The sequence below is a fragment of the Paralichthys olivaceus genome, chromosome 8, assembly GCF_024713975.1.
Source record: "Paralichthys olivaceus isolate ysfri-2021 chromosome 8, ASM2471397v2, whole genome shotgun sequence".
Taxonomy (NCBI): Eukaryota; Metazoa; Chordata; class Actinopteri; order Pleuronectiformes; family Paralichthyidae; genus Paralichthys; species Paralichthys olivaceus.
In genome coordinates this window covers 5,014,693-5,036,268 of record NC_091100.1, presented here as the reverse complement: position 1 = coordinate 5,036,268, position 21,576 = coordinate 5,014,693, and the positions used below count along the sequence as shown (strand labels likewise).

The 21,576-nt window shown below is 40.2% G+C and overlaps 1 protein-coding gene across 2 annotated transcripts in view; it reads left to right on the top strand.

Annotated features, from left to right (window-relative positions):
- The window catches only part of mad1l1 (mitotic arrest deficient 1 like 1), a 52,968-nt gene that overhangs the window by 23,011 nt on the left and 8,381 nt on the right, over nt 1–21,576 (top strand). For both annotated transcript variants that reach the window (XM_069530402.1, XM_069530401.1), the window contains exons 16-17: nt 6,233–6,464; nt 10,704–10,897. In XM_069530402.1, coding sequence (XP_069386503.1) covers nt 6,233–6,464; nt 10,704–10,897 — 426 coding nt within the window. The remainder of the gene's footprint in view (nt 1–6,232; nt 6,465–10,703; nt 10,898–21,576) is intronic.

Below are 21,576 nucleotides of genomic sequence, written 5' to 3'. Positions count from 1 at the left end.
AAAGAAACGCGGTTCACTCAAGTGAAAGTTCTTCACTGACAGCTGTGTACAGAAAGCACATTTATCACATTAACCAGCAGAAGAGTCAGCACCAGTTTAAAACCAGCTGTCGGCTGAAAGATCTTTACACTGCTTTGCTAATGGCCATTAGAGTTAGAACTCAGTGAATGTCTGTGTGTTTTTATAAACTTAATGTCTGAGCTCAGTCCCTCACCGCTGTACCCAAACAGTATTTCACATTCATATGGTAATTTTCACTGGTCTATTCAGCATGGTGCTCAGCAGAGTCTGGCTTTTTTTTTTTTATGGAGAGTAGCTGCAACACTAATGGTCTAAGAAGGACAAAACAGCAGAATACAGAAACGAAAAGAGCAAATTCTGATCAGTGTTATTCAAGCTGATAAAAAAATATGCCTGGACTGGAACTGATATTGATCTTCTCAGGGTATTTTCACAGTTTTGTCAATTACATCTTATGACTTTTCAACAAAAATAACTAGATATCTTTTTTTAATGAAACTATTTTATCATATAATAGTTCAGCTTTCCTTCCCTTCCCCAATACCTCTTTTTAGTCACCTAATTGCTTTGAAATTTGTTTCATGGGTCCAAATTGTGTAAAACTGAAGTGGATCTCTTCCAAAATCCTTACATACGTGAAGGTGTTGTGTTCTGTGACTGCAGATTTTCCAATAAGGCATCAGTCCAGCTCAGCTCATAACAGGTACGGCTTGTCAAGGTTGTGTTGATACGGAGTTTCTTAATAACACGGAAAACAGTTTTCTGCCTTTCGAGCAGAAGAGATGATGGCAGTGCCGCTCTGTTTTTATTTGAATATATCAGTGAAATGATTCAAGACATCAGAGTAGAGTGCCTCATCCTCATTCAGCCTGCTCAGTGTAAGATGCAATTTGAGAGAGAAATGATAGTAATGACAGTTATAGTGGAACACGTTGGATTGATCATAAAAGTTTTTTTTGCTTCTTCTTCAAGGGAGAATTTGTTTGGATTCTTTCTTCCTGGAAAATGTTTTCGGTAAAATGTGAACATTGTAAAATCTCCTCTTCTACCTCTTGTTAAAGTTGTTATATGTCCATATGTGTAAACTACAGCTATTTCCTGTTGCGTTACGAAATGTAGAAAACCCATCAGTTTCATAGCTGGTAAAACCACATTTGCCAGCTCAAACACAACGACGGTCACTCCAGTGGTTTATACAGGTGAGAGGGTTCTCCGATGGAGAGGAGGGTGGCATTTTTCACATTCCAGTTGTTCCTGAGGGAGTCTTCGGCACTGCTCTCATCTCCATGGTGTAAAGATGCAATTGCTAAGACCTTGGGGCTCAGTGTCCCATGGAAAATGCTTGCTGCCTTCATGCTCTGTGGGCACAACCTCCTCCTCCTCTTGTGTATCCATTAACAACCCCAGAGGCTCAACTCTCTGTGGCGGAACCTGCTGGAGATTCTCATGCTAAGGCTACATGGTCTAAAAATCTCTCAGCGTCTCTACCGGCTGGCCCCAAACCACGGCGTGGGAATGTTAGGAGAGCATCCTCCTGTCTGCCGTTTTACTAAAGGCACAGAGACATTGACATGTCTCCAGACCCTTTAGGATTCAGAAATCGATTTGTGATCATTCATTAAACTGACTGAAGACAGCGACACAAGAGTGCTCAGAAAAGATGTAGTGTAAGAAATCCTTGCTGCTGGCTGCAGTGACGTGATAAGCCATTTTCAGACATGACCTGCGGGTAAAATCTGGAGAATCTCATTCCCATATACACCTCTGGAGAAAATATGGAAGAACTGCGGTGTACTAAATTTTCGTACAACTTTCCATTATGCAGTTTATTATATACCAGTGAATCTGAAGGGGACCTTGCAGCATTTTTCTGCTTTTGTCCAAGACGTGTTCAACCCATGCTGCGCTATGGATCTTGCTTAAGCTTAAGGATTTCAGAAAAGGATACCAGATATTTGTTGCCCTTACAGCGATAAGACCATTAGCAAACATTTCTCAGTGTGTAGTGGATGCTGCTGCACTCCAACTACTCCTCCTGACTCCATCTAAAGATTTCAGGTTCCATTTGGTTTATGTCTACCTTCCACCAGGGACCTGCCCGGGCTGTTTACGTGACTCTGTCAGGACTAATGCGCTGCAGCCAGCTGCCGATGTTCCACAGGAAAGAAACTCTTGAGTCTAACTACGCAGATTAATCCATGGATTCTCAATGCCTTAGTGACGAGGGGTAACATTTCTGCTAAACAACTGTTCTTTCATAGCCAGCCCATATTCAAAAAGGCCTTTGTAGCATTTCTTCTTGTGATTGTTAAAAACTTGACATCACACTGTTTTCATGCAGCAAGTGACCACTATGTTCCTTCTTGCAGTACATTGCTTAATGCGCTTTTCCGAACGTAAGGTCACGGTTGTTTCGGTAACGTGTTAACGGAGGTGACGCAGAGCACGCAGTTTGCTCTCATGCACTACTGAGTATGAGTGACGGGTACAAACCTACATCTGCCTGCCTGCTGAGAACTGCACGCCCCTCTTGGGAACGCACACAGCTACATGGGAAACTGTCTGGCTCTCGCTGCCTGAAGGATGGTCAAATGTTTTTAATGTTATGTTTTGACAACCTACAGACGTGTTGAAATTCCTCCTGGTGCTGCTGAGAGAGAGAGAGAGAAACAAAGAGTGTGGCAGAACACTTGTGAAGCAATGGCACTAAAAGAGTTGGAGACATTATATGTTAGAGTTTCATGATGAAACCCGGGCAGGACAAATTAGACTATGGAGGGAAGCCAAATTCAAAGTAATTAATGGGAAGAAGTCAGATTAGATGGTCAAAGGTCAAGGTCACGTCACAAAACACATTCTGGGCTATAATTCAAGAATTTATGTGCTAATTATGACATTTTCAGACAAATGTCTAATTTGCTAAAAAAGGGATAAATAGCAGTGGCATTTCCAAAATGTCAAAGGTCAACTTGACAATATCTTATGTGCACAAACCCCTTTCTGGTCATTATTTAAGACCATGGCTCTTGTAATAAATGGGAATATTGTATTATAGTGGCCATATATCCTGGCTGTGAAATGAACCAGTGCCATGTAATTGTAATTTGAACTGATCCTATAAATGCAACTGCGATAGACAATTTATTAAAAAGAGAGTGGCTTAAAAGCCAGTCAAGAAATTAGCTCCATTCTCTTTTTGATAATATGACTCAGTGAAAGAGTTTTGCCGCTCCAGTGTCTCCTCTGTGTCTCCAGTCAACCTTGCTTTATCAGTTCAGTAGGTGTGTGTGTGTGTGTGTGTGTGTGTGTGTGTGCGTGTGCGTGTGCGTGTGTTTGTGTTTGGTTTCCCTTTATTTTTTGATGGTGCCCCTCTGGTCTCACGCTCATGCACACTCACTCACCATTACTTTGTCACCTGCTCCATCAGTGACTCATGTGTCCCCTGTGGTCGATGCTGTGTTGAGTACAGGGGTGGATGTTTGAGAGCGATTTGTTCAGCTATGTTAAAAGCAGATATTGTTGCCTGGATTTCGATCGTCCCTCCTTCTTATATACTCTCCTCTCTCTCTCCCTGCCCCCACCCTCTCTCTCTCTCATCCTCTTGATCTCTTGCTCTGTGGTTCTCTTTCCCTGCCTCGCAGACTGCTCTTTGGTATGAGAAGTGTTGTTATTGTTGTTCTATGAATAAGAGATATGTGGCCTCAGGCACTTAGAATGCCACTGACTCCACCTTGCTTCACTGTAAATACTGTTGAAGAACGGGCTGTATATATGCATGTAAATGTACACACACTAAAATAGGCCAGCTGAAAGACTCTAATAAGCAGTTTGCTTACATCCACTTTGAAAGTTGGCATTTGGCTGTTGATGCAGCAGTGAACTAAATTATGATTTATTACTTTATAATGCAGCACTTTCTCAAATGACTCAAAGTACAGTTGAAGTGAGCAGTAATTATACTTTCTGCGTCTTACAATTGATCATCCCCGTGTGAATCTTTCAATACGGTGTTTTTCAATGTCAGCGGATCAAACTTAATCAATTCGCTCATTTGTCGTCCGTCGTTTTCTACGCATCAAGTAAAACTGATGTAGAGGAAGTCCTTCTTCCACATTCTCATTCAGTTCAGTTCATCAATTAATAGATGATTATGCCATTTCTTGGCTCGCGCTGAAAGCTATGTGCCCGGATGCCAAATAGAAATAAATCGCCTTTGTTTTTGTGGCCGAGCAGTCAATTAAAACGTTGCCCCTTGGCTCAGTCCAGGCATCCCAAAAGTGAAATATGAATTCCTCGGCCAAACAATGATAATTTTCATTAGCCAGAGTTTTCACTTCTTGACAGAATTTAGCTGTTGGCTGTGTTTTTAGGCCTCCATAGTCAGGGTTTACAGCTCTAATCTACATATCTGTCTCACAGTATCTGGCTCTCCCTTCCAATTTCTCTCACTGCTGATCACAACACACATCCTGACGCATCCTCGAATAAACTCTGCGCACACAAATGTAGAACTTCAAAAGATTTACGCTGGGAGAAAATAAATCTGGATTTTATTTGGGTGTGACGCGCGAGTGCAGTCCAGTTGAAATGGTTTGATATAAATATACACACATTCTCTGCTCCTCATTTTGGAAAGCTCAATCCCTCTGTTCCTTTTAAATTATACAAAGCATTATTTATAAGCGTGTGAGGCACTTATTCCTCCCGTCTCTGTTGCTTTTTCCCCTCCCCTGAAGGCAACGATAGCCACCCTCTGTTATTCACTGTGTTCTTTTCTGTGTCGTTCACATTTCCCATCTTCGTATCCCCCTTTCTCCTTGTCGGCTGCATGCTCTCTCCCACGCCTGTAGTTTATTTGGCAACCCTCGCTTGGGGGCATATGGAATCTAATTTCGCCAGTAATCAAGGGCTCGGATAGGTGTGTGTGTGTGTGTTGTGTGTGTGTGTGTGTTCCCGTTTGTGTGTGGCTTCTTATATTGGTATTAAGGTAAAATGGGCTCAGATTTACCCAGACCTTATAGACTCGGAGGAAAACAAAATCATAAAAGAAGGAAATTATGTTTTCTGGAAACATCACTCTCATTTTTCTTTTAGTTTTAGCCTCCAATTCCAAGTCTTGTCTTGTTGCTAACATCCATCTGTATTTACCACCCCTTATGTGTCATGTAATGTTGTGTTAGTCTGTTTGATTCATACACTCCTGCAGTTAAATCTCGTTGGACTCAATATATGGCATCAATATACCAGGAAACATTTATTAAACTCTTCTGTGTCTCACTGTGACAGTTTTTATAAAATATGTTCAACTTCGGAGCCTATGAAACATTTAGTAAAAGTATTTTATTGCTTGCATGATATCGCATTGTACATCATGTTTTCCAGTTTCAAAGACAACAGGAAATTAATCCATGCTTCAAATAAAATTTAATTTTGAAGCTAGCTAGTCACCAGTTCTAGTTACATTAAAGAACAAGATCAGATGTGCTTCATGTGCCGCGTACAGTTTGTCACCGCAAAGAGCATACTGGGAAATAAAGCAAGTTGGCAGCCTGATGCTTATAGCTTCACTGTTTTATCCTGTCGTCTCTGTAGAGTCGATTTTGGCAGGCGAGGTAAAGCAGAGCAGTCGGAGGTGACACAAAATAAATATCTGCAGATGTTGAAAGTTGAAAATGAAGTTACTTTTATGAATTCCAAGTTTCCTGCTACACAAGCTAAAAGTGAAAGTTGGCAATAATTTAGATTTGAGTCAAATGCCATGAGGGAAGCTAATAACTGACCTTGTCAAGTCACTTGCAAACTTTGTCTGATGAAGGTGGCAGCATCTGGATTTAATACTTCTAATCTACACACACACACACACACACACACACACACACACACACACACACACACACACACACACCCTTTAAGTGCTCAAAAGTGCGGCTGTGCTTTACCGATCTATGATATTAGACCAAACCGTGTCTTTTCTTGTTAAGGGGTAATCAGTACCACTCTCACACTAACCCATCTTACTTCATCTAATGATGGTTTAGACATAATTTGACTTCAAGACGAGTCACTATTATTATATTCCTTTAGAAGTTAGCTTTTATTTTAATTAGAGTTTGGACAAGAAGATTGTATTTTAAGCCCACGCAAGATCTCACAAGCAAAACTGTACAACTAATGGATGTCTGATATTTGTCTGTCTCTCTTTTTGTCTCAGGGAGACTATGATCCTGTCAAAACCAGAGTTCTTCACCTCAAAATGAACCCCACTGCTGTTGCCAAGCAACAACGTCAGCAGGAAGTGGAGTCTCTTCAGGAGGAAGTGACACGCCTCAGGGAACTTGTGCGCTCGCTGCAGGATGGAGGTGCCATGGCCCATTCTCAAGACGACTCCGGTTTGCACGGCACCAGCATCAACCTCAGTTTACCGCCATCGAAGGAGGTGCTGGGTAAGAGTTACCGCCCACATGGCATGTTCCGTCACACTAAACTGGTACATTTAACCTGTAATAGCTTCATGATAAATGAAGCAGGGTTGGGAGGTAGCATTGGCTTTTCCATTGTCCATCACATTTATATTACTGTTACATTTCTTATTAATGGAGCTGAACAAAGGTGCTGCGGCTGATTTTAACTGCAGAGCAGATATTACAGGAGAGACTAGAATGGCACTCAGTAGAGCGCGTACCTCCGCCCAGGCCCAACGGCCCCTGAAATTCAATCAAGCTGCGGCAAATGGCGCAGAATCCTAGATATCAGTTGCGTAAATGTGCCTCTTAAATTCATTATTTCCTGGTAATTGATGAAAATTTTAACAAATGCACTCATCTCACTGTCTCGAAGTTAAGGAAGAGTTCAGGAGGTTTTTTTTTTTGCGTAATCCTGTTGACAAATAAACAAAAACACATTCAGGGGTGAAAACATAATCTCAACCAACACAAAGTGTAATAATGAAGGAAACACGCACATGAACAAGCTAAATTTGAGCTGCAATGAGCTACAGCTTCAGTTTCCACAGAGTTTCGTGCTGTTTAAAAATATTTGATAAAATATCTCACATTGTGTCTGTGAGCTACCACAGCTGTTCATGTGATGATTTTTCTGCTTTTTAAAATGTATTTAACTGCATGTTTTTACCTACTCCCTCTGGTGGCTGGGTTCCCAAATGCAGAAAATAGCTTCATTGGTATTTAAGGCCACGAGGTCTTTCACCTCTTAGATGTGATTATATGACAGACAGTTAGAGGGAGGACGTGTCCCTATTACAGGGTTAAATATTTAATTGGAGTTCAGGGCAGTTCAGTGCTGGGAATCTGTTGGCTAATTTGTCTTCTGAGGACCACAGTGCACGCTCTCTTCCTCTGTCTCAGTCTGACTCTTTCACTCTCTCTCTCTAACTAGTCTCTCTCATGTCTTCCACCTCCCATCCTTCATTTTCAATTTCTCTCTTCCTTTCACTCTTGTCTTCTCGCTGTCATTTTACCCAGCCTTTAAAGTTTGCCTGTGTGCTCCTGATCCTTCTTTCTGATTTTCAGGTGAAATGATTATCTTTCTTTCCACTGTGCTCAATTTAAGCTCCAGCAGATAATGCAGACTTTTGAATATTATCACTTCTGGAAAAGAAGAGCTCAATGAACGGAATGAAATAGTCACTACCTCAGTGCCTCACAGGGGATTGTGGGTTATTGAGTCTTGGAACATTATGTTACAATTCACACACTTGTACGATTTCTCCTTGGTTTATAAGGAGATTTTAAAACTCTAAAAAACATTTGAGATATTCTTGTTTTTTCTGAGTTCAAATGTTAAGACCAATACAACTGCAATTCAATTATAGTGAAGTGACAGGAATTACTCGTTGATATAGTTTAATTTTGCACCAGAATAAAAATCCTTCCATTATATATTATTTTAAATGAAATGAATCCAGTGGATTTAAGCCTCTGTTATTAAGTCTCATTCCAAGTTTTACACATGACTGCATTTTGCGAATTAAGTTAAGTTGTCTGCTCCTTCTTGGAAGCATCCTGAGGCTTCCTCTGCAGTTACAAGTGAAACATTACTGAACGTTTTGAGGTTGAGCATTCAATTCACCTGTCTCCCTGCTCTAGGGCTTCATTTCATTTCTGTAAAACATTTTGTCAGTATTCATGATGAAGCCAGGAAGTAAACCTTATCACTCACAGAATAATCTTCCCAGATTATTCTCCACCCCTACTTTCAGTTCTATAACCCATCTCTCTTTTCATCTTCATGCTAAGAGATATTTTTTCCAGACGTGAAAATGCTTTACCTGTTCATTGAAGTTCTTATTACCAGTTGTGACCTTGTGGCTGGTATTGTTTTCACCTTGTGTGTCTGTGCGTGTATCATCATGGAGAAATGTTCTCCTGGATCTTCTCTAGAGGGAAATATCATAGAGGCAGTTTACGTTGTACTTTGGCAGGTTTATACGTCAGGACAGATCTTGCCACAGCGATAGCGTCACGGCTATTCAAGATGCAGTCATAAATTGTGTAGGGTTGTAGTTGATAACAAAATGAAGACAGGATGTGAAAATGGTTGTGGTCTCACCCAAGCAGTAATGATGACTCAGAACCCAAGTTGAGATTAATGATATTTAATTTATTTTAAATTTTACAAAAAGTTCTTTGTTGATATTTTTCTCATGTAGAATAATTGTCCTTTCTCTCTTAAGATCATCAAAATCTAAAATATGGTTATTTTATTTCTGGGATCTCAGCCTCTAGTTTTGGAACCACTTAGTTCATACAAATACAGACTTGAGGATCTTTTCCAATTGCACAGAGAAAAGGCAAAAAATCTAAAAATAAGCAGCTCCCTCAGCAGTGGACTGTTCTTGACAGCTTTCAAGAGACAGTGCTCAGACCCGTAGAGACCAATTAAGGGCAAAAGTCAGAAGTCGCTGACTTTTTTCAAAACTTGACAGTGGTTTAAAGTCTTCTAACCCTGTACTTTGATTTAGCAGAGCAGCACACACATTAGCATAGATGGACAGGTTCTTGTTGGTGATTGTAAAGGCAAAAACGCTCCTTGGCCCTTTTGTTCATGCTGTCACACGAGAATTAACAGCCTCTATCAGGGCAGCTTGATAGCTGTCATCAAGTGACAGTTTTGTCACAATTCCGAAGTCTTGAAACAGTATTTATCATCACTGACTGACACTCCAGAGGAGCCTGGTTACCCAGGAGACAGACTGGCTCACAGACAGATGCCCTGACAGACTTTCTAGCTATCTATTTGTTTCATATTGACAGACAAAAATGTAATAGGCTAGGAAGTATGAAAAGAAGAGGGATGTTTTGAAATAATTATCAATCATAGCAGGGCTAGAAGAAGCCTGTCCGCTGAAAATGCAGCACCAAATGTCACAATTAACGGCTGTGGCAGGTAAATGAAAGGTGTGTGTTTGTGTAATGGAGAAGTGACTGGTTTAAGTATAGTTTTTACCAAACTAGAGACACATTCCAGCCATTGAATGACTTTTAATCAATGTTAAAAGCTTTTAGTCAGCCTGATATCAGCCTGTGTCAGACAGTTTTCCTAAAAATGACATGATGGGAAATAGCCACATTTACTGTGATTTACATGCAGAAACAACATTGTGGACAATTGTTGATTTAGAAAACAGCATATCTCACTTCACACCATGATACTCACTGCTTACCCACACCTTAGACTAAATCTGTCCACCTCCATTATTCTGTAGACCTTTTGGAAAGGGTGGTGTTAAAAGCCTCCAAACTAAGCACCAGTATTTTGGCTGAATACCCTGGAATGGCAAACAAGTGGGTTTATTTGATGACTGCCATTTCTGGAAAAATTGGGTTTGGAATGTTTTCTGGAGATTGCCTTTAGAATATGAAGAAAGCAGGAGATTGTTCAGGTCTGAGACAGGAAAATGTCTGGAACATGTAGACGTGCTTTAAAAAACAAAACTGAGCACAAAGGAAAACAATTAAAAACAATTGAGAGATCATAAAATGAAAGAATTACTTTGTTTAATCCAAGATTTTATGAACACTCACAGTGTGAACAGTTGCATTATGGAATCATTTGCCATTTTGCAGTCGTTTTGTTCTCCTTCACTTCACCTTCTCCGAGGTTACATTATGTTCATGCACAGTTGCACAGGCATGTGTTACCCTTTTTAACGCTTGCTGAAGTGATAACATTGTAAATAATTCCCTCCATAATGACTATTTTTTTCTCCGACAAACTCATTTCCCTGCCTCCTCAAAATCAGGTCTTCAAATTAAAGTAATTATCACAAATTGATTTTCAACAAATTGAAGTCAAGCCCCATCCTGGTTCTCTCTGCTCCCAGCTAGAATCCGTGGCTGACAGCTTTAGTCACCACTACACTCTGAGCATTATGTTGTTTTGTAGACCCTGAGTGAGCAGATGGAGTGCTGCAGGGAGTGGATATTTGATATGGAGTCGACCATCCCTGCTGAATGTGCTCAGAGGGATGAACATGTACTTGAAGAGCTCCACAGAGAGCTCTTGCACATGTAGCAGAATCTTGCACAAAATACGTATTTACACAAATGTACGTTAACATTAAGAGTGATGTTGTACAAATAAAACAAACCGAACATTCACATTCGGGACCAGTGTGTGAACATCTAACTGATGCTTTCGTCCAACCTCTGTTTGTGTGGCAGATTTACGTAAGCAGATGGAGAGCTCGGAGCTCAGGAACCAGAGGCTGAAGGAGGTGTTTCAGAGAAAAATCCAGGAGTTCCGCACGGTCTGCTACGTCCTGACCGGCTATCAGATCGATATCACCACTGAGAACCAATACAGACTCACCTCGGTGTATTCAGAGCACATGGACGACTCCCTGCTCTTCAAAAAGGTGTGTATACTTTAAATGATTGACACAAATACACTGTATTTGATGGAATTATATTATAACTTGTGTTTAAAGACGTGCAAGGAAGACATACTGTAGTGCATTATCAAATCTAATTAAAGATTAGACACCCCCCCCCCCTAGTGTTATGGGTTGAAACTCTTCATGTTGTACCTGAAGGTAGAAGCACAAACTCGCTCTCCAGGGGCTGGTCAGTAAAGTCCAATATGGCCTGGACCTTCCTCAAGACAAGTCGGTCACATACACACAGTGTCAATGAAAACACAAGCTGTCCAGGCTCCTGGAATGAATTCACTATGTTTCTTACTTTACATTCACCTCAACCTCCATACTCGCTGGGATCAGGTTGCAGGTATACAGTGTGTATTTCTGTAAACACTGTAAACCTCAGAGCTCCTACAGGCTGCAGCATCCATGTGAGTGCTTCCTCGAGCTCTCACACAAATGCTTCAGGAAATGCAAATTTGACCTTGCAGGGTTTTTTGTTTTTTTTTAAACTGAAACCCTCCCACTATCATGTTTATGCACCGTTACGCAACGTTATAGTTCTGTGCTCATGCAGTGAGAAGAACACTGTGCCGACGGAGACTATTCCCCGCTGTGTGTATTGAATGTGTGAAGAAATGGCTGTTGTGTGTGCGTGTGTGTGTGTGTGTGTGAGTGTGTGTGCATGCGTGCATGTGCGTGCGTGTGTGTGTGTGTATGTGTGTGTGCGTGTGTGTGTTCGTGAGAGAGGAAGAGAGTGATGACTGGGCAATGTCATGAGGTTGGGCTGCATTAATCGATCACCACTCCCTATACACTCATTTAATGGGCTAAATAAAAGCTGTATTTCTGTCCCATAGCTGTTGAGCAAATCCTTTTCTTAAGTAGCTTTACAGTGAAAACATCCTGTTGTGCTCCCTCTGCACTTACCTCTTTTTCCTCTTTCTTTTCCTTTCTCTTTTCTCCATCCCATTCCGCTACACTTTCTCTCCCTTTATCTGCTTCATGTTATCTATTTCTCCCCTGTCTGCAATGTGAGCTGATCACCATGTTGTTGCTGTGTTGTTGTTAGAATAGGGGGCTTTGGGCAAGAAAATGAAAGCATGGTGAATTTATGATGGCAAGGTAAAAGGCACCTTTAGGGAAGGCTAACTATTGTATTCAAGCGGTAGACAACTGCAACTAGTTTTGGCCTTGCTCAGGGACTCTCTTGAATGCAGGCGGAATAAGGAATAACTCGAGATAAAGCAACGTGCATGTGTGCCCGCATGTATTTTTCTCTCTCGCTGGTGTGTCCAATCTGCTCCATCGAACCCACTGCTATCCTGCCAGAAGAGATAATTCACTGTCAATATTTATTAACCTCAGACTGCGTCCATGCAACACACACACGCACACAGTCGTAATACCCTCACAGTGTGCATAACTGCACACATACTCCAATCTTAACACTCTCCGTCACACCACAGTTCACCACACAGCACCTCCCACCCCTCACCCCCTACTCCGTCGGGTGCACATGCATACAGATGTACAAAGACACACACACACATTTGCGCACAACAAAGATACTAAGACCTCCGGTATTAGTATTCAGGGTGTTCTCCACTGTCTGAGTGTGTATGACACACACGCCTGGTGGCCTATGGGAGCAGGGAGGCCTGTACTACTAATAGAATATGACAGTTACCCCGTGAACAAGCACACACACGTATACAGAACTACCACACTTAAGAGAAACACGTGAACATGCATACAATACACGTAACATGCTCTCTGGGCATGTGTGTGAGTGTAATCTGGGTTATGAAAATATAAAGTGGTCTAATTGTAGGATGAGGCAGGAGTAAGTGGAGAGAAAATGAGGGATTGTGGACAGGAAGCATAGACGTCTTTACAAATAGGATTCTAATGTTATTCACCTCAGCAACAGGGTTGCCAGATAATCCTGCTAATATCCCCCTCTAGCAGAGGCACCGAAATCCCCCTCCCACGGTGTAAGCTGTTTAACCTGCAGCTCTCATATTCCCTCTCTCTCTTTTTTCCTCATGCATTCATTATGTTGAGCTGTCCTTCACATGATTTCTTCATCCTGTATTCACACTCACTTTTCAACATGTCTTTAATTTGGTGATTTCAGTGTTAAATTATCAGATGTAGATATTTTTGTCATCCAGTTGTGTGTACTGTATGTAATACATCTGTAATGGAAGTTGACACTCAAAATCAACCATCACACAAGCTTAATACATATTGTATTTTGGTAGTGAAGCGTTGTTTGGCACAGAAAAGCTTCTTCACTTTGAATCCTCATTATCACGACAGTAAATATATGGATAGCTGTTGCTCATTTTGTGCAGGAGTGCTTCATGATGTTAGTAAGCTGTCAATAAACGAGTCCAGCATTGGCCCAGAGTGACATATTGTGACATAAATGGTCCTCAGTGGATGATTCTCCACATTTGGTGAATTTAACCTGCTGTAAAAAAGCACAGCACTTTTCAGCATTATCACACAACACAAAGACAACCAAACAAATCCCACTGATATAGTTGTGACATAATCCTCTGACACAAATGACAGAATTCCTACAGTTGTACTTTGTGTATAAATGTTTCTATGCATCTAAATGATCCTATGAAGAATGTATAGACTGTTAGTCTTATTTATTTTATTGCTGCATAAAGTTTGACTTCGGGTTAATGGAGACACACACCTCCGCATCATTTATCATTAAAAACATAGCTTTTTTTTTTACACTTTAAAGTCAAAAGACATCGTGTTAAATTGGCAGTGCCACACTGCTGTTTTTGATCAGTTTCCTAGAAGCGAGTCAGAGGCTCAAATGTGTGTTTCTGTGAACAGCCAATCTTTGAGTAGTGGGAGATCAAAAGTTGTGAGTGTCAGTCGACTCTAACTGTGAGGTTCTTTTTATAGAATCGCAAACAAGAACCAGTGCAGTGCAAAAGCTTCATAGTCATAGCTAGTCTATGTGGAGAAATGGTGTTTCTCAATTAATAATGGATTAATGCAATGTTATGTTAAAAAGGGTGGGAGAAGGCTGCCAGAATAATTTTTATAGAGGGAAACACGGAAAGTGTTTGTGGTAAGCTGAAGCCAAGCATGTGTGTAATTTATATTTTTAGCTCACCCCTAGGTGAGCAGGCTGATTAGCATCAGTGATTAGGTATTTATGAGTCTCTGCTAATCAGCGAGATAAACACCTTCACTGTTATTCGAACATTTTTCTTCCAGAAGTTTTCGGAGAGAGGGAGGCGCAGCTTGTATTTGGAAGTATGAACATTTTCTCATTTAAAGATTCAGATAAACATAAAGTCCAAAAATTCAGACTGACAGTATAGAGACGTTGTTTACCGTGTTTTTAATGCACACCGATTTGTTTGCCACAAATCAAGAAATAACGTTTTGTTTATTTTATCTTTAAATTTCATCTAAGGTTTTAGAAAAGTGATATTTTTAAGTGTGTGTCTTTAAACTTCAGTTGAGAAAGTTTAGTTTAGTCGAACCTATTGAAAAACAAGAGGAATATTGTAGACAAACAAGTGTTACGAGTTGTGTGGGTCTGTAAGTAGAAGCAGATCCACCGCTGGGTTTACACACCTCTAGTATTGATTAGCTCATTAACAAATAAACAAACACAGGCACAGAGCTCTGCTCTCCCCAGAAGTCACTAAAAGCTAAGATGGTCCTGATTGAGTCACATCTCCTCTTTTTCTTTCTTTCCTTCCATCCTTCCCTTCCCTCTACTTTACTCTTCCTCCACTTTCTTGACACTGGTACCCTGTCTTCCTTTTCCTAATGATGGGAGAAGATAGTCTCAGGGCCAGCTCATTAAAATATACTCACAATTAGCTGTCAATGCTCTCACCAGGGAGAGATGGAGAGAATGTATAAAGAAATGGTGGGAGGGTAGCTAATACGTGGACAGAGCTGACAGAACGTTTAAAAAATGGCAGCAAGGAAGTTGTGCCTTCAGAAAAAGCAAAATCATTTGTTTCTGTGTGTGAGATTGGGCGGGGGAGAAGGGCAGTTAATTAAGTACAGTATATGAACACTGCCAATATAAATGACCTGTCTCAGTTTCATCAGCCACTTGGGAATGATTAACGCCACACAAATGTGTGTTTGCCTGTGAGCATGTGTGTATGTGTAAGACAGATTGTAAGCCATTACTGCTTGAATTGTTTAGTTGTATGTCTGCTGCAGCTTCATTTTAAAATAACTCTGAAGCACAACTCATCCGCTGGTGGCTACAGAGCCAATAAAACTTGAGCCATTGTAGCAGTCAGGAGCCGGGCCAGTGGCCAGAAAGGTATCTGGTGCCACTTTTTCTCACCCTGATAAGCCTGTTATCTTTGCCTCTCTCTTTTTCCAACCAATCAGATCTGAAGTCATTAGAGTGTTGACAGTGGTATTTGTAGCAGCCAGTTTGGCAGCCACTTAAAACGATAAGGACTGATAAAGGTGTTGCATTTTCTTGTTTAACCTTTTTTAATTGATTTTTAAGTAAAGTGGAATGGGAGCTTGTTTTATTGAGAATGGCAGTTACAGCACATTCATTGTCCACAACAACTCTACTAACAGCACTCAGTAAGGTGTGAAAATATCAATACAGCTGATTCTTAAGACGAGGACTGTTAGAGAACCTTCCTGTTTATCATCTGGACCGTGGCAGCATTTAGCTTCTTTTATCAAATGACTCCCACAGTAATTATATTGACAAAACAACTGCTCTCCTGTATAACCCATATTCCAAATAGTAGCAGCAGGTGCAGTGACATCAACAAAGCAAAACCTGCAAATAAAAACATACAATCAACCCAAAGATTATATTGTATAAGCCTATACTCAGGTGCCAAGATAAGTGAAGGGAATTACAATAGTCCAGCTAGGAAGACACAAGTACCAATAATAATCTCCAGCTCAAGTTGTGGCAGAACAGATTTGCTGTAATGATACCAATGGTAAGCAAATTTCAAGCAAATAAGAGAGGACCCAAGACAGAGCCCTGAGGTACACCACAGGAAACTGCAAATCAGACCTGCAGGCAAGTAACAAAGATAAAACTACTCTCCGAGAGATGGGAGGAAAACCTGTCCAGGGCACTTCTACAGACACCCACCCACTGTGCAAGCCTTTCAGTCATGAACTGTATAAAAAAAGAAGCTGCGCTAAGATCCAGCAGCACCAAAGTGGAAAACTCACCCACATCAGGACACATCATTATGTCATCGGAGACTCAGAGTGAAGCAGTTTTGGTGTCTCAGATGGAAACATGACTGGAATGTATCTACATTGTTGTGTGCAGTCAGCACAGCAGTGAGCTGCTTGGCAAGAGCCTTTTTATAAAATGCAGGATGGATATGGGCCTGTAGATATTTGGTTAAGGGTTGTTTTTTTTCCGAAGAGGCTGAACAACTGCATATTGAAAATAAGGTGGGACCCATCAAATTGCAGGGAGTTTATAGAAGAGACTGACTCATAGACTTGAGCATTGTTAAGCTCAGATGTAGATAAACAGCTCAGTTGATGGCCAAATTGGATGAGTAGAAGTGGGGGTAATGCTGGCCAAAACATTTCTAATCTTATTCACAAAGAATGAAAAAATATACTTCAATGCTAATTTGACAAATCAGGCAGAACTTTGGGTTTGTGTTTACTAGTGGAAATAAGATTGGAAAAATAAGAAGCCCTCTTATCTTTTTCCATGTTGTTTAGGTCCCTTACACTACAAGGTCTGTTTAATAAAGTCGGAGAACATAAAGCTCAATGGATTCCCACAGTCTGCCCTCTGACATTTACAGCGGCAACAACAAAAAGATTAATTTAACCAGTGGCATGAGTTAACAGAAGGAGTATATCGCCTCTTCATTCAAAACTGTGGAGCAGTGTGAGTGAAATGACTAAACTAAACGGTCTATGTGTGGATCAGAGGACAACGCTTCCCTTGGGTCAAAAGCTGCATTGATGTGATTTAAATGTTGACTAAATCAGAGAATCTATGTTAAAAGACAGGTTGAATAAAACCTTTATGATCAGTAAGCAGCAGCTCTTCTACAGTCAATGTTTGAACCATGTGTCTGGTCCCCTCTTAAAAACTTTTAAACCATGGTGAGGCAAGATTAAAAGTGGAATAAAAAAAATTAGAGCGACCAACTTTGGTTATCTCCAATTCAAAAGTGGTTAAAACTTAAGTGCACGGTTCAATTAGAAGGCTGTAATCCATAGATTTGTTATTAGAAATAGGAAATCCTGAGTTTTTATTGAATTTAAATCCGTTTATAGGGTTTAACTCTCAATAGAGTGAAAATTCAACACAACCATCCTCAGGGGCACAGTATTGAGAATTATCATAAAGCAGCCATTAGTAATAATAATGCATAGAGAATATTTATTATAACCAAACAAGAAACATGGACAACCAGAGTTTTAACTTACCCATAAAAAGATGTTTAATTGTCTAAATTAAATAGAAAACGTATCTCAAATGAAATCAAATCTTAACTTTATAATGATACTTGACAAATATTCATTGAAAGCCCTTAATCAGAATTCAAAAAATGTTGGCATGTTGGATTAATGAATAGATCATAGTACAACTTTATAAATTACCCCTTATATTTTTATTCAACATGTACGACCTATTTCTGTTTTTTTTTTTCAACATTTATGTGTCAGGCTTCATTCAGGAATAATGTTCTAGCACTTCTCATTCTGGGAAGATCCTTCTCTGGCTGTAGCATGGTGGTACACCTATTTTTAGCCAAGTCTGATCAAACAAGGTCATTATGCAGACACGAGAACAATGCAATTATAGTAAAATCTAGATTTTGCTGAACTATTGCTTATGAGATTGTGGAGGGATATTTGTGTGCACTCTATCTCATATAATTCCCTGGGTAAAATAGATCTTTAATTAATACTGAGATGATATTAAGATCCACTTCGTCTTGTGTGTGTGTGTGTGTGCACCTGCATGAGCTCTTGAGCGTGAGCAGAAGTCAGAGATGAGAACAATACAATGAACGTGAAACTAAAGAGGATACTCGAGTGGGTGTTTGAAATATTTTTGGAAAAAGAAAAGAGGCTGGATGGGACTGAGTTTCACTTTGCTCACTGAGTGAAACAAAACATTCGCTGATATATCGCTGATAGCTACGAAGATAAACATGAGCAAAGCACTAATAAACAACAAGCACAAAGGCTGATGGGAATACAAGAATGAATAAATTAACTGGATATGACTTTGTGTACTTAAAGCTTCAGAGAGAAATCTTGCAGTTGAAGTCCCAGAGAAAGAAGAGAATGTTGACTCTGATTTCTCCTGACAGTTTCCTGTCCTGCTCGCCCTCGGGGTGTGTGTGTGTGTGTGTGTGTGTGTGTGTGTCCGTCTGTGAGTGCACTTGTCGGCATCACTAACTCCTCTGGTCGATGCTGAGAACATATGCCCATTGTCTCCATGGTAACATGATACATCAGAACCGCTCACACGTCCACCTGAGGCCGTGAATAATCCTGAGAAGACCAGTAATGCTGTCTTCAAGTTAGTTTGATTCTTGGCACCATCAGTCCCATGTTTTCTATTGACAAGTTGAGTTTATTGTATAACAATAATACTGGCATATTAAATACAGATGAGGTTTTAGTTTGGGTTGTGTACTGACAAATGGGGGGTTGCTATCAGCACTGATCTCTGGGATCGATTCCAAAAGTCCCTCCGATAATTCTCAATGTTGTTTAAAGGGCTTCTTTGTATTTATCCTGGGATCACGATAAGTGAGCTACACTGTTGTTTCCTGTTAAGGTGAAATAGTTTAATAGCATTATCGGTTAGATTCTTGTTTTTAAAAACTAGGGACCCAAGATTTATTTTCATTGGTGAATGCAAAAGTACTATAACATGATCAAAATTACGTGAGCAAATAATAATAAAAAGAAGTAGTAATGAAAATAACAATAAAAAGCCTTCACCACTTACAAGGCTGGAAGGCACAGACGGGACACATAAAGGGAAAATCTGCTCACTACAACATCTGCACTGTTTGACACAGCTATCCAGCTAGTGTTAGATAGTGTTTGTACATGACATGGACAGACTAATGACTGTATATAGAGATAGATGACATGTCTCAAACTCCTCCCACTATACATAAATGGAGCCACAATATTAGGCGCTTAGCTGGTGATGTCATATGGGGCTGGAGTTATCGTTACCTGCCGATACTCGCTCCAACCGTGAATCAGTTATTAAAACATTCAAATCGAAATATTTTGTGTTCTGTGGTATTGAATTGGGTTTTGAGAATCATTGGAATTTAATGGTATCGGTATTATGACATCCCTAGGTATGAGTAAGGGTTGTGATTAAAATGTATTTTCTAAACAATAAGTTGTAAACAATATGTTATCTGTGACCTTTAACTTTATCAACTATAATGAAAACTGTCCTCAACAACCGTCCCACATTATCAAGTTAATTCTGTGGACTGACTACACTACAAAATCATACAACTGTTGGCTGCTCTCAAATTAGCATGCTCCCCCTAATGCAACCTTATCATCCCGTAGTTAATAAAGTAAACCTGTCATTAAAATTGTGGCCCCCGCTATTTGTACATTTCACTCTTTCAAATTGGGCTTTCAATACAAACATGATTCATTTTAGACCTAACCTACATCGTTGTTTGCACTGTGAGTTAAAAGTTAATTGCTATACACATAAACTGTTTTTAAATGAACTAGGGGAGCTTTTTATTACCTGGACCAAAAATTCCAGATTAGCCTGAACATGTTCAACCCAACTGTGGTAAGTTCCCTTTAGCTAAATGTCGATGCAAGGTTGATTCACCTTAGAACCAGGACAAGTTTGTGTTACATTTAGAAAATGAATGAATAAATGACTAAGCGCCGTCTGAGCAGTTTTGTGTGTGTCTGTGTCTGTGTGTGTGTGTGAGTGTGAGTGAGAGGCAAAGAGAGGGATGCATTATTTTTGTGAAGCCAGCTAGCAGCATTACACGTCTGGCCAAATCTGCAACAATGAATTCATTAACACAGTGTCACTGCCAATTCACAGTTTATTTTGAAAAAAAAAAACTTGCTTAAAATTCCACCAACTAGATCTCGTTCACCAGCCCAATTTGTTTTGTTTTGAGTCCTATCTGACATGCATACTGCATATAATGTTCGGCTCTGGGTTCTGGCTGAAATTCACATTGCATATAAATACCTCTTCTCTTCCTCACTTGGAAAACAATGTTGGAGTTTTAATGGGGGAAAAATTCCGCACGATGGACCTTGCTTTTTCTGTAAGTTCCAGGCTTTGTTTAATACAACACAGAGGTCATCACACCTTGTTTATCTCAAGTCTAGCTAGCTGTTTAATGACCTGTCAGTCACCTGTCAAAGGTGACACCCCCCCCCCCCCCCAGGGCAGAGCTTGCATATGTAGAGTTTTCCTCTCAGTGGTAAAGAGAAAATATGATAAAAAGGAACATGAAGAACAATGGATTTAAAAGTAATTTCTTCCAACAAGAAGGTTCTCGCCTTGGTTGGTTGGACTTCCAGCAGGATTCCTGGAAAACTTGGTGGAAGGATGAAACGTCCTTCAAGGCAGAACCCATTAACTTTTAACACTGATCCAGACAAACGGGAATCCATCCACATCACAACCTCGTTCTTCCATTCTAGTTTAATGTATCAAATTATTTAATGTCATTTATACTATATTTGTTTGGAGACCGACTCCACAGTTAACATCTAGCCTATTACAAATGGCCAAAGTTTTAGTTTCCTGTAGCTTTACTCAAATGCAACAGAAAAGTTTACAACAGTGAGGAAAGTTTTTTTAAATGTATGAAGGAGTCTGTAACTAAATCAATGTTTTATGTATTTATGCAGTTGGGAATCAGGTTGATCACAGTTGTTCCGTGTTAATTGTATCACTTACGAAACAGTGTTCTACCAGATGTACAGTATGTCGTCATTAGTTACCTCTCCCCCAGACACATGAACATTTTAAAAACCGTAAACAAAAGCTCGTTAGAATATAAATATGGATAGAATAGCTGTGGATTTATTCTTTGGAGAGGCTCTCCTCCATGTTTCTGCCTCTCTTGCTCTCTCTTGCTCTCTCTCGTTCAGACATCCTCCTCCCAACTGCAGAAAAATGCCAAAATCTGCATTTAAATTGAAAGCTATTCATCTGCATATTTCTGATTATTCTATTAATTTGCCGTCTGCTTTTTTTCACCCCCACCAATCAGCAGCTCTGCCATCTCATGGAATTGTGTATTGTTTATGATGCTGCTGATGGTGGGACGGTGATTTGTGTGTGTGAATAATGAATGTATGCATGGATTGGCGGGAGCAGAGTAGGGTAAAGGTGGAATCGGGATTGAGGCAAAGGTGTAAATGAATTGAATTATTTTATATTTTTCCAATTTTCATTCTGTCAGTGCACCGCGATGAATTGTAAATCTATGCAGCAGTGATAGGAGAGAACAAGACAGAAGAAAGGGCTCTTCATTAGTGGTAGAGAGCAGCGACAGAGGTCAACTGATCTGTGAACTGCATGTCAGCTCCTCAATATAGAGCCATCTGTCACATCAATGCACGCACACAATGTTTTACAGTAGAGCTGCAAAAGTCCTGTGCAA